We start from the raw sequence: 13,331 nt of genomic DNA on the forward strand, positions 1-13,331 counted from the left end.
TTGAATTCGGAAACCAATTTGTATGTTCAACGGGTAATAATTTACTTGCATAATAATATTGGCTAAAACGACCACGCAATCTCAAAAACGCAATACGTATAAACTTGATCCGCAAAAGCTTGTAGTCTACACTAGGTAGTAACTTAGGGCAAGTAGGACATCGACCATAGATTGCAAAGAACGATGCATGACGAAATAAAAAGGGTAAACGCTAGAGCACAGAAAAATATAACAGACGACCGTGCAACAAATGTTTCTAACTTTTCCAGGGTTTGGTACGTTGCGTTGTTGAGATGGCGTGGTGTGAGTCCCAAGAAATAGGTGAGTAGGTCTAGGAAGTGGGGTGAGGGTGAGGCAGGGGACGCGCGGGGGGTGCCTGTACCAGGGACAGCAGCGCGGGAGCCGGGGCGCCGCCCCCCGCGTGGAGACAAGCCACGCGGAGCGCTGTCGCCGTCTTCAGGGCTCGCAGCTCGCCGCGCTCGATCACGCCTGATACTAGTGAGTAGGCCGTCGCGAATAGGGTCACAGCCTGCAACGATTTTTTTTAAAATTCATACTTTTGTAATAATATTTATAAGTTTCTTTGAGGTCTGGGTAGTTTATATTGCGATGTATGTACCACTGACTACCCCAATTGGAATATCATCACCAGCCCATTAACGTCCCCACTACTGGGGCACGGGTCTTCCCTATGTATGGATAGGGAGATCGGGCCTTAAACCACCACGCGGTCCAAGTGCTAATTGGTGGTTATTAACGACTGCTAATGCAGCCGGGACCAACGGCTTAACGTGCCTTCCGAAGCACGGAGGAGCTCGAAATGAAAACTTTTTTTGTTTTTGTGGTCACCCATCCTATGACCGGCCTTTGCGAAAGTTGCTTAACTTCAACAATCGCAGACCGAGCGCGATTACCGCTGCGCCACCGAGCTCCTTATTGGAATATAGTCGTGATTATTAACAAGCACCGTTAAACCCGAGTAGGCTTGTGTCGATACTAGAGAATAGTTATTAAAATAATAACAACATATAAGTAGCCTATACGTTCCACTATTGAGCACAAGCCTCATCAAACGAAGAAGCTATCGAGCATACTCCACCACGCTTTTCTACTGCGGGTAGGTGGAGGTGTTAGGGTTAGTAGCCCGAGACTGACTGATTAACGTTCCCTCCGAACAGCACAGAAGCATCTTACTTTAGAACAATCGGGTGATTCAGCCTGTAATGTCCTAGCCAACCAAAGGACAGTCTCACAAAGTGATTTGGACAATGTCCCCATCGGAAATTGAATCCGGGTTCTCTGAATCGTGAGCCCAAAGCTCAACTACTGGACCTCGGCAGCCTTTACTTGAAATCAAGGTAAAAAGTCAACGATACCAGGATGATGATCATGACGGCAGAGAGCACGGACATGGAGTTGGTGAAGTACCGCAGCTCGATCACAGCCGGCCACAGACATCCTGTCGTGTGCACAGGAGTATCGCACGTATCCCGCTGCGAATAATGAACAAAATTGATAACTTTAAAATAGGATTATTACCAGACTTGTACCACTGAGTTATTCTTCTTCTTATCGTGTGGGTTGTGAGGTGGAATACCAGCCTCATCAACCCCGGTGTCAGGGTTATTATTGAGCCGCCAAAGGCCCCTGACATGGCTAACGATTACTCACTTACGTAATAACCGGGACCAACGTCTTAACGTGCCTTCCGAAGCACGGGTCATCTTACTTTCGGACAATCAGGTGATCAGCCTGTAATGTCTTAACCAAACTAGGGATCACAAAGTGATTTTTGGGAGATGTCCCCATCGGGATTCGAACCCGGGGCCTCCAGATCGTGAGCCCTACGCTCAACCACTGGACGACAGAGGCCGTTTATGAGTTATTAATTTATATCGTTTATGAGTTATTAGTTATTAATTTACTGAGTTATTAAGTTTTTACTAAGACAGTTGGCTCGACCATTATAGACAGCGATACGGCTCACCACGTTGGCCTAACAGAAACTTCGGTGAGGTGTGAGTACTTAGCTCATCTTACGACGAATGTACCTCTGAATACAATTGGGATATAGTTGTGAGCTTACGTACATTGCTTTCAGTTTATACACAACTTACTAAGAATGGGCTGATACGATTATCATATTCCTTTTCTTCTTTCCTGTCGGTTATGAAATCAATCAGCGACCTCGTCAACCCTCGAGTAAGGGTTACCCACTACTATTAAGTCAGCCCATTAACGTCCCCACTGCTGGGGCACGGGCCTTCCCTATGGATGGATAAGGAGAACGGGCCTTAAACCATGGCGCGGGCCCAGTGCGGATTGATGGTTATTAACGACTGCTAATGCAGCCGGGACCAACGGCTTAACGGCTTAGTGGTTGTACAAGTCACTACTACTTGGAGACTATTGGGTTGCTATTTATATATTGGATTTTCACATTCCTAGAACTACTATCTAAGCCATAACCCTCAAAAAAGAAAGTGTATAGTGACTGTATCGGTATCGGGAAGCTGCAAGTGGGTATTTGCTTTCGCGAGCTGATTGGCAGCCTCTACGGCTAGAGAAGAAGTTAAGCAAAAATAAAAAGAGAGAAAAAAGAGAAAGAGAAGTTAAGAAAGAAGTTCTAGTAAGGAAGTTGTTGGATGTGACCTGGCAGTGGCGTGTACTCACTTTCCCCTGGCCCCAGCGGTTGCAGCAGGCAGCCGGCAGCGTGCGCCGGTACTTGTACCAGTCGCTGGCGGACTGCACGCCACAGCACCGTAACTGGCGTGCAAAATACAAACATTAAGTACTCCAAAAATCCTTTTCCTTTATGTCCATTGCATTCTTTCCAAGGTTTGGGGCCTGATGACTTGTGTGACTTGTAGTCAGTACAAGGGAAATCCCTTTACAAGCACCAGCTCCCTTAATATACTTGTATTGTACAGTCATGAGCAATAAAATGTACCCACTTTAGGACTCTGTCGCACTAACATATTTGTCATTTAGTGAGACTTAAAGTTCAATTTGTCAAAAAAGTTAATGTGACATGGTACCAAAGTGTATACATATTAATGCTCGTGACCTTACTTATCGCAACGTTAACGTACTTACGAAGAAAATAATTTTGAGTTGTGTCGAGAAATAAACCTTTTTTTTTACATGAATTAACGTCTGATCTGATGGCATTAACTACTTGGCAGTTAATTGAGTTACTTCAAGCTGACAGTCAGCGCTTACTTCAAGCTGCATGGAAGCGAAGGCGTTGCGCACGGCGGGCTCGTACTGCGCGCGCGCTATGGCGCGGTGCATGCTGGCGTTCAACAGCGCCGGCTCGTGGTAGACACGCGACAGCGCTGCCAGCGAGCCCTGTCCACTCGACAGCATCAGCATCGCCGTCGCCGTCAGGAACATCAGCTGGAAAACAATAAAATCTTTAAGTTTTGATAAGTACATAAATATGATAACGACCCCGCCGGTGTGGTCCAAGAATTCCCTCATTCAGCGCATATCGCTATCGGCCCACCAAGGTCGATTCATGCTTTCAAATATTTAAACCCAGACGACGCCCTGAACCTACGTTCGCGTAACTGGGCCACATCGAAGAAATTCTTGCTTGAAGCTTGAATTGTGACGTGTCTTTCTTAGCTCCCATGTTTTCTTAAATTTTTGCGCTCCCAATTTGTCCAGCCCAAAATGTCATCTGACGTTAACTCACAATAAGTTACGCCAAAAAAAAAGAAAACTCAAATACGAGTCAGCAGACGAGCAGGCATCAGGCACAGAATGGCGCCGGCCGTGAATTGCATACAGGCAGAGGTTGAGGGAAGCTGCATGTAAATACTTACAGTAGCGAGCAGCGACAGCGCGCGCGGGTGGTGCGGCACGAGAGTCGCGAGCCAGCAGGCGGGCAGGCACAGCATGGCGCCGGCCACGAACTGCACGCCTGCTCCCAGCTCCGCGCCCAGCTCCGACGCCCAGAAGTGGTACGACATCCGCAGCACAGACCATCCCGCCGATCCGCCCAGGATTGCTCCGCCGCTCTGCAGAGCGAAAAATTCAAATAAAACCCCTTTATTTTCTATGTAAGTTACGCCGTTCGTCCCGGCTACTAATTTATTTACCTGTTTGAAAATACCGCAATTAAGAACTTGCAGCTTCTAAATGTTATTCCTTTATCCCCAATTTTAGTTGTCCAGAACTCCATTTCCCATGTGCAACATCAAACATCAGACATGTGCAACCTTTTTGAGCTATGCTGTGTATGCTTAGGGTTCTTATTATAGAAAGATGCCGCGGAAGCATAAACGGTGGGATCGAAATATGCACAAAATGATTATATTATAAGAGGCAACGATGGTATTATAAAAGTTTCCACATCATTCATTGCTTCTCTGGTACCGCGCAACCACAACTTGCGCTTAAGATACAGCTATGACCTGCTGGTAAATCGATATAGCGGTTCAGCCAGAAATATTTTGGTCTGGCCGTTCCAAATACGCCTACGTGAGTTAACAGGCGACATGCGGACTCGTGCAATTTAGTGTTGTTTCTATGATCTGTGTGTGTACGAATAGAGAGCAGAAAGAAAGATTCCACCTACTTTACAAACCATGCAAACTTACCAGCAACAGGCCGGCACACACAAATAAAACTAAACCACTGTTACGCATGATTATACGATGTTTTTTTTACAATATATACTTTTTTCTACTCCTCTACTTTAATCTGGCATTTAAATAACCAAAAAGTCTAATATAAGTACATACATAATTAAACTCTTTGAAAAAGTGTACGCTCTATGGCCTATAAAAGCATTGTTTACAAAGTGTAACTGTACTATAATGTCGCCAAAAAAGCATTGTTGTTGTTTTTTTTTTTTTTGACCTGGAAACTGGCACCTTTACTTTGTTTGGTGCCATAGATATACTATAAAAAAAAAGTATACATTTGCCGCCATTTACCCGCGCGTTGGAAAATAAATTGGAAAATTTTGGTTTCATTTAAAATTACGTCGTCGTAGAAAAAGTATTGTATGCAACGTTGTATAACTAGGTCAAAAAATGCTCGTGGCGTCTCTTATTGCGATGTTCGCCAAGGCTCACATCGCAACTCACGCCACTCGCATTTTTTGACCCTTCTTATACAACTGTTGCATAAAATACTATTATCAGAAGCTATATTAAATAAATAAAATAATTTTGTTAACTTTCCACATTACGACGTCGGACGTCAATCGGTCGATTTGAAAGGAATTTAAATATGGATGCTTATTTCGCGCGTTTTTCTTAATTTTTCATTATAAACTGGACAGAGGTTTATCAATTATTATAAAAAAGACTGACAGTAATCAGCCTATTTTATAAATGTGGATTTAGGCTATAAACGTCGCCGTGATATTGGCGCACATTATGTTGTGAAAGAAAGTAAGTACTTTTAAGAAGAAATAATTTGTTTAAAGATGTTTATCGGCGCTATGATGATATTCGAAGCAACAAAGACATCTCTCTGTAATATGACTTAAGTACTAACTTTAAAAAACTTACTTATATGTTTGTTGGCTTTTAAAATACTTATATTAAGTAGGTACCTATTTGATATAAGTCGATAAAGCCGATATAAATGAAAATTCGCTCAAATAAGCTTATAAGCTGCGCCTATTGCAAAATAGGCTGCGAACGTCCATAAGTTAAAGAAGTATCAACACATAGAAACATATTCTCTCAGCATTTTTCTGTCAAATAAAATAATGTGAAGAAGTATGTCAACGAGTGTTTTTATTTAGATTTTATATCTATCTCTACAATTACTTACTAGTTGTAAAATTAAATTTGAAGTTGCATTTAACCCCATTTTGTGGCTATTCCCCAATACATTGCAAACTACACACTATTTGAATAAATTGCAAACAGAAATGTAAGTATACATAGGTTATCTAGTGCTATTATAAAGAGTACTCAGTTTAAGTATTCCTTGCATTACATTCAATTATGAGCCGGGGGACCTTTGATGGCTCAATAATAAACCAACAAATGAGGTGTGATCAGTCCTGAACTTCACAAATCACTCTGTGGAAGGAGAACACCCAAGTTCGACAATACTTGCTAGGCTTTAAAACAAACGACCGTCTGGGCTAAAAGACAGCCTAGTGCCAATAACTTCTGATTTTGAATAACTAGCGTCTTACGTCTCTATCGATAAAAGACTGACAGAACATAAACATTTTGATTCTTTCCAGCATTAGTTAATGCTGTGCATTTGCGGCAAACCTACAATAAGTCAGACCAAAAAGAACTAGATTCCATCCACTATTCTACCTCATACTCAAAATCAAATTCAAATTCAAAAATATCTTTATTCAGTAGGTAACATAGTTACACTTTGAATCGTCAATTTTACATAACGAACGTCTTATCCGCCTAAAACTACTGCAGCTTCTCACAACCTGTATACTCGTCAGCATGCAACGATGTAACAAAGTTTCTTTTCAATTCTATATAATTACCCCAAGTGCATACATAATGTCCCGTAACAAAAGTATTTTTAAACTTAAAGTTTTCTTATGATGTAGCAGTGAGCCATGCACCCGCTGAGCACGCGTCGCTGCGACCACCTGCTCGAGCACCCGCTGCTGGCCACGCCGCCGCCGGAGCCCGAGAAGCCGCGGCCACCGCGCGTGCGCAAGCCACGAGTCTTCAAACTTGTTAGTATTGAACTATTGACATAGGTTTCTGCCTATTTTGTAACTTGTAGACACCTGCAGGGCTAACGTGCGCAACGTGACAAAAATATCGATCGATTAAATAAATTTTGTCGAAATCGATAAGTTTGTTTTTTCCCTAACGCGTGATTTCTTTCGTATTTTGACAGATCGATATTTGGGTTCACATATTAGCACCAATCGACAAAACGACTTAATTATATCATCAGAATCGATAAAATAACCGTGACAAAATCTTATCGTGATGCGCATGTTAGCCCTACTGAACAGCAAGATAAGACAAAATGATGAATTATTAATATCTAGTTCATTTATTCAACGTAAATTATAGGAGATACTTACCACTAAACTTGCCGAAGGTATTATGTACTTAAATACTTAAGTAGGTAGGTACTTACTTGAATAAAAAAACAATTTACGAAAAACTGAAGACCCGATAACATTCCACATCCGAAAAGAAAAGAGTAAAAAAAAAGCTGTAAGGGCCAATGTCCTTTTAAAGACCAATCTCCATTGTTATAGGTAATTACCAGGAATACAGAACTATTGAGAAATGTGAAATATAAATTTACTAATTGCGTTACTTTCTTCGCAGCTACCAAGATTTCCGCTGCTCACTAAAGAATTCTACGCACTATGGTGCAATCACCAGAAAGAGGTAACAAAGAACTTGAACTTACTCAACACTTTCGCTTCGAGTTCAGTAGCTGTAACATGCTGCTCACTCATCGTGAAGGTAGCCAACTCAGCTCTCAACTCAACACTGTGGTCTTGTGGTACACTGGGTTGCTTCTCAAACCGGGAGCGCCCGTTCGAACCCCGGTACTGGACTTGCACCAATGAGTTATTAATTTATCTTAAGTGCAGCTTTCAATAACACAGTTGGCTCAACCATTAAAGACAGCGATGCGGCTCACCGCCTATCACGGTGGTCTAACAGAAAGCTAAGTGAGGTGTAGGTACCTCTGACTACCCCAATTGGGATGTACTTGTGAGCTTATGTTATGTTATGTAAAATGACGACAACATGACACCGTAGTACCTATGATGTGCAAGTAAGTAAGTAAAATGTTTATTTTTCATTTTAAAATACAGAAAATATTGGTACTTAAAATAAAAACCCTACAAAACCATTTCCTCGGTTTGTCTGTGGGAGTGGAGTTCGCTTAATGTTATTATGTTTTAAAATAATATACTTACAGTTGACTTATAGCTGAGCGATCTTTTGCAGAAGATGTTTAAATAAAGATTTACTGAAATTATTTATGTTGCACTCCTGACGTATGTCGACCGGCAGCATGTTGTACAGAAGATACACTTTTCTACACTTTCTACACTTTTCAATAAACCCGGGTCTGCACATCAACATTAACAACAACAAAATCAACGTGAGCATATCCAATCTATGACGTGTAGTCTACATCTATGTTTCTTATAAATGTCTTTTTACAACAGCTCACAAAAGTTCGTACCGTCAACAGCTCCAAATGGCGCGTCCGAAGGTAGACGCGGCGCCACCGGAGCTGTTCCCAGAACTGTACCTAAAGCCCCGTCGGCTGGATTACTACGCCAAGATGCTCGAGGAGAACATGAAGGTCAACAAAGAACTGCTGAAACGGATCAACCACATACAGAGAACTGGGGTACGTTGACGTAGGGCATTAGTAAGTTCTCACTTATTACACTATGTGTGGGTGTTAGTGACACCTACGAAGTGACACCGTAACGAATACTGAGAGAGATGATTCAGACCATGATTCTGAGTTGATATCAAGTGGAATTCCCTGTCGGAAAATTTATGATTTTTTTTATGTTTTTTTTAATTATTTTTCCGTTCCATACTTTTTAAGTGTATTCCGTCAGGGTAGTACTATAATTTATTCTGTGGTCAGGGGTACGTGGACTGCTGGCAGCAGGAGCCCAGCAGCAAGTACAACCGGCTGCTATGCAAGCAGCGGCAGAACCTCCTCAACGAGATCAGACTCAAGAACCTCATGCTCTACAAGCGGCTGCTCATTGCGGTCAGATATCACATAGAAAAATACATTAAACATAAATAGACTATATACGTTCCAATGCTAGGCAAGTTGGCTCCATCCATCATAGACGGCGATACGCCACCACCTATCGCGTTGGTCTACCAGAAAGCTCGGTTAAGCGTGGGTACTTACTCAGTTCGTATTGCAATGGATGCATCTCTGACTATCGCAATTGTCATGCTGGGCACAGGCCTCTTCTCAATCGATCGGAGGGGGTATGGATTCCACCACGCTGCTCCAGTGCGGGATGGCGGAGATGTCTTGGGCAAGTAGCCCAGAAAGAGGTACATTTATTAATTAACTTAGATGGATTAAATAAAAGTTCAGCATATCAGCTTTCAACAATAGCAAATATTTTGACTTACAGTATTCAAAGCTGGAGAGGAGAAGTGGCCCGTCAGCTCGCGACAGCAATTTCAGTGCTTGTCAACCTGTTTCAGTGCTTACCGATCTCACTCGGTCGCTTGCCTCAAACATTTAAGTTTCAAACACTGGATTCATATTAGTACCCATTTATATTCTTCAGAAATCAGAGCAACCAGCCACAGCCGTGTTAAACGAGATGTGGAAAGACACCAAGCACAAACTCATATTGGGAGCTGCGTAAGTTCTTAAACCTTTCATTGACATTTGACCTGGTTGCATGTCTGCATGAAGATTATGATATTAATTTTGATAATATTACAGACAACCCTTTATCCTGTTTAAAACCGGGTCTCTAGACAAGGACATCAAAGACCCTGCTATGGACAAGCCTCCTAACGCCTATCGGCCCAGGTAATTATATTTTAAAATATATCTAAGTATCTGTCTACTCAGCCTGTATCCACCCACAGCTGGGTATAGGCCTCCTCTCATTCACGCCATCCTAAAATACTACACACTACTACTGTACTGTACTGTACTACTACTGTTTATACTTAAACAGTTAAATGGTAGAGTAAGCTATGCAACCTAAGTATGACTGTAAATACATACACATAAACTCACGCGCGTATTTCCAAATCGGGTGGTCCAAGACACTTGCAGCCACGGTTCATACGAAGCCCTAAAATGGATATGATGGAGATTATGGTGACAAGGGATCCGCACATTGTCCATAAAATCCCTGATTCTGAACGAGCTGAACTGCTCGTTCAAGGATGCTACTGCACGTGTTCTGTATTTTTAATTCCCTTCCAGTAGTTCCAGTCCAGCAGTCAAGCAAGTGTGGCTATGGATTGTCACTTACCACTGTCAATACGGGCGGTAGAAGCCGACTTAGAATATACATTGTATGTAGCTAGACGATTCATGAGTGTGCTTCCTGAGTGCCGAGGTGCCATGTCTTGCATGTTTAGAAAGTACATGTATCATCGTGCTATAAAGTGGCACAAGCCAAGCTTTGCCAAAATGTACGGGTTAACTCTAACGCTCACTAGAGGTTGCTGGTTTGGTTAGGACATTGCAGGCTGAATGGGAAGGCACGTTAAGCTGTTGGTCCTAGTTACTACTTACTGATGTAAGTACATCAGTGTCGTTATATCAGTCATGTCAGGTTCCTATGGCGGTTCAATAATAACCCTGACACCAGAGTTGATGAGGTTGGTAACCTCACAACCCAAACGATAGAAGTAGAAGATCTATCATCTTACTATCTAGCTGGTAATCCAACTCTACTCCGTACACAAACCCGTGACAATCTTCAACAATCCACAGAGTAACATTAACAGTGTATGTGCGAGGCGGATCGAAGATCGGGAAGGTGGTAGCAGAGTTGTTCACGGACATCGCGCCCAAAACGTGCCATCTGTTCATGTCGCTCATCAAAGGTGACCCACACGGGTACGCCTACACCGGCACCAGGATCTTCAGGTCACTTGCTTACTTATATCTATTTTGAATAACAATTTCTGAATGTTCACCTCCGCTTATTCCGTCCATACCAACGAGTCCATCTTGTCCTGCCAAGTGGTTTTAAAGCAGAATGCGACAAGTCCAAGGCATCTCTAGAGTTGTTCAGTTTACAGCTTGAAGCTTTGACAGGAAGCTTCCGCTTTTTTTTTCAAAGTGACTGTCTGACCTTCCAAACCGCGAAGGGAAAACCAGCCCAATACAGTTTAGGTCACATAATCGTCGCTGACGTATTTGAAAATTTTGGCGAATCTTGATTTGCACCTTATGCTATTGTCAATAAAAAAAAAAAATAGCAAAAAATTACATATACTTACGTCAGTTCTTGGGAATGTGGGGTTCCTCGCAATATTTTCCTTCACAACAACTCACAAAATAAAATCCATGCATTATAAACCATGTTTGTCCAGGATCGTGCCAGAGCTATACTGCCGCTGTGGCGACGTCACGAAAGACAACGGTTTCGGCTGCTTCCTTCCTGAGGGCGACTCCGAACCCATAGGCGCCGAGAACTTTAACCTGCGGCACACTATACCAGGTGAATCATCATCACCCTAAAGGCGGAAATACACACACCTGAACCTAAACTTGCATTCCAGCTCCTGGCACGCATGGTGGATAAAAACCAGCCACTAGACAAATACGATGCGATTATTGGTCGAAGCCAACCATTGGCTAACGTTCCGGAGATCCCAGGTTCGAATCCCGGTAGAGACATATCACAAAAAACACTTTGTCTCCAGTTTCATTAGGACGTTACAGGCTGATCCCGACCCGATTGTCCGTAAGTAAGATCCGTGCTTCGGAAGGCATGTTAAGCCGTTGGTCCCGTTTACTACTTAATGATGTAAACGTTACACAAATGAACGTTCGTTGTGTTGATGTGATGTAGTCGTTACATGAACTATATCAGGTACCTTTAGCGGCTCAATAGTAACCCTGACACCAGGGTTGATGAGGTTGGTAATCCATCTCACAACTCACACGATAGAAGAAGAATAGACGATAATGCCATACGTGTCCCAACATACATACATAAACTCACGCCTATATTCCACCGGAGTAAGCAGATACTATGAAATTCCATTTGCTTTCCTGCCGCCCCCTTTTGCATTTTCTACGCGCACACGAGAGCTCGTCGAGACGGATGTTCCACAGGTCTTCTAAGGACATGACCAATCCACTGCCATTATCGTGTGCGGATCAGCCTCCACAGATTTTGCCCAGGAAATCTCCACAGTTCTCTAAATGTATCGCAGGATGTTTGTCGATGGTGGTGACGGAAGACAACGAGGTGTGCGGCCAGTTCAACATCATCTTCAAGCCGCTGCCACAGTTTGATGGCATACACGTCGTCTTTGGAAGAGTAAGTACATAAGTTCACGCCTATTTTACTTCCTAGTTGGCACAAATCATGAAATTCATCTACAATAAGACACCTCAAAAATAAAAAAAAATATGCTTGTCGACCCGCATGTCGTTGAAGGCTTTCTCGTCTCTTTCGCGCGGGCGATGTACCATATCTCTATCCTGCTTTCATTATAATCATGCTATGTTAGATAGGGTACTTAGAGAACGATTTCCATTTAGATGGTACGTAACTCCATCATTTGGGTACCTACAGAGTTACGGCAGTTTTTAGTCTACACTACAACCATCCCCCAAATCAACCGGAGGGGGTATGAAGAATACTCCACCACGCTGCACCACTGCGGGTTGGAGAGCTTAACGTGCCCTCCGAAGCACGGAATCATCTTACTTTTTCGGAGAATTAGGTGATTTAAGCCTGCAATGTCTTTACCAAACAAAGGAAGGACTTCGAAAATCGAGCCCGGACCTCCAGATCGTGAGCCTAACGCTCTAACCACTAGACCACAGAGGCTGTTAAGCATATAAATACCTAATATAATTTCGATAAGAAGGTAGGTGATTTTGTCAAATTTTACATGACCGCTAAAATAGGTTACCGATTACGCCGTATTTGTACCCGAACCCTTGTTGGCAGATCACCCAGGGTCCAGCGCAGTTCCTGGAGCGCATCAGCGCGCTAGGCCTCCCGCTGGGGTCGCCATGCACCGACGTGATTCTCAGCTCATGCGGGTGGTACTCCCGCTCCGGCGCCTACCACGACGGTCTACCCAACACTATCAAGTTCCCTCCACGACGTGTGCAAAAATAGAGCCTCATAGGATAACTTTTTGTCAATGGAATCATTATATTGTCTATCAGGCCCTTATTTAGTCAACACTTTTTTTTTCATAAACTGCCTCAATATAATTGTTGATACATTGTTGTTATTGGTTAATGTATTATACAATGAATTGATTTTCTGGGCCCCAAACTAGGTACACCTGTGTTTTGGGGGTCAGTGAGTCTGGCATAGTCTTATCACAATTAAAAACCAAAAATAACAATTCCATTACGCAGTACACCTATAAAAACTGATTAACGTGTGGTAGGTATGTGAGTGTTTATAGTTTGTGTGTGTGTTTCAACTCACCCAAAAACGAAAAATGAATTTTTCGTACGTTTTTACTCTACTGTTCTTTATACAAATTGTGTACTTACTTAATTTTACAATGTTATGAAATACTTATACTGGGTGTTAGTGACATCGTAACGAATACTGAGGGGATTGATTCAGACCATGATTCTGAGTTAAAATCAAGTGGAATTTTCCGTCGCAAAATTCATGA

The 13,331-nt window shown here is 42.6% G+C and overlaps 2 protein-coding genes across 2 annotated transcripts; one reads left to right on the forward strand and one right to left on the reverse strand.

Moving 5' to 3' along the window:
* Positions 1–331: 331 nt before the first annotated feature.
* On the reverse strand, positions 332–4,655 carry LOC126366469 (tetraspanin-9-like). Its single transcript, XM_050009578.1, has 6 exons — positions 4,608–4,655; positions 3,831–4,025; positions 3,223–3,399; positions 2,674–2,766; positions 1,377–1,493; positions 332–529 (listed from the first exon to the last, which is right to left on the reverse strand). The coding sequence occupies exons 1-6, from the start codon at positions 4,653–4,655 to the stop codon at positions 332–334; spliced, it is 828 nt and encodes a 275-aa protein (XP_049865535.1).
* Positions 4,656–6,562: 1,907 nt separating this feature from the next.
* LOC126366470 (uncharacterized) lies at positions 6,563–12,814 on the forward strand. Its single transcript, XM_050009579.1, has 10 exons — positions 6,563–6,685; positions 7,299–7,361; positions 8,185–8,346; positions 8,596–8,724; positions 9,269–9,345; positions 9,430–9,519; positions 10,441–10,596; positions 11,046–11,173; positions 11,895–12,001; positions 12,641–12,814. Exons 1-10 carry the CDS (start codon positions 6,563–6,565, stop codon positions 12,812–12,814), a joined length of 1,209 nt encoding a protein of 402 aa, XP_049865536.1.
* Positions 12,815–13,331: the final 517 nt, after the last annotated feature.

Source organism: Pectinophora gossypiella, chromosome 4, assembly GCF_024362695.1.
Source record: "Pectinophora gossypiella chromosome 4, ilPecGoss1.1, whole genome shotgun sequence".
NCBI classification, from domain to species: domain Eukaryota; kingdom Metazoa; phylum Arthropoda; class Insecta; order Lepidoptera; family Gelechiidae; genus Pectinophora; species Pectinophora gossypiella.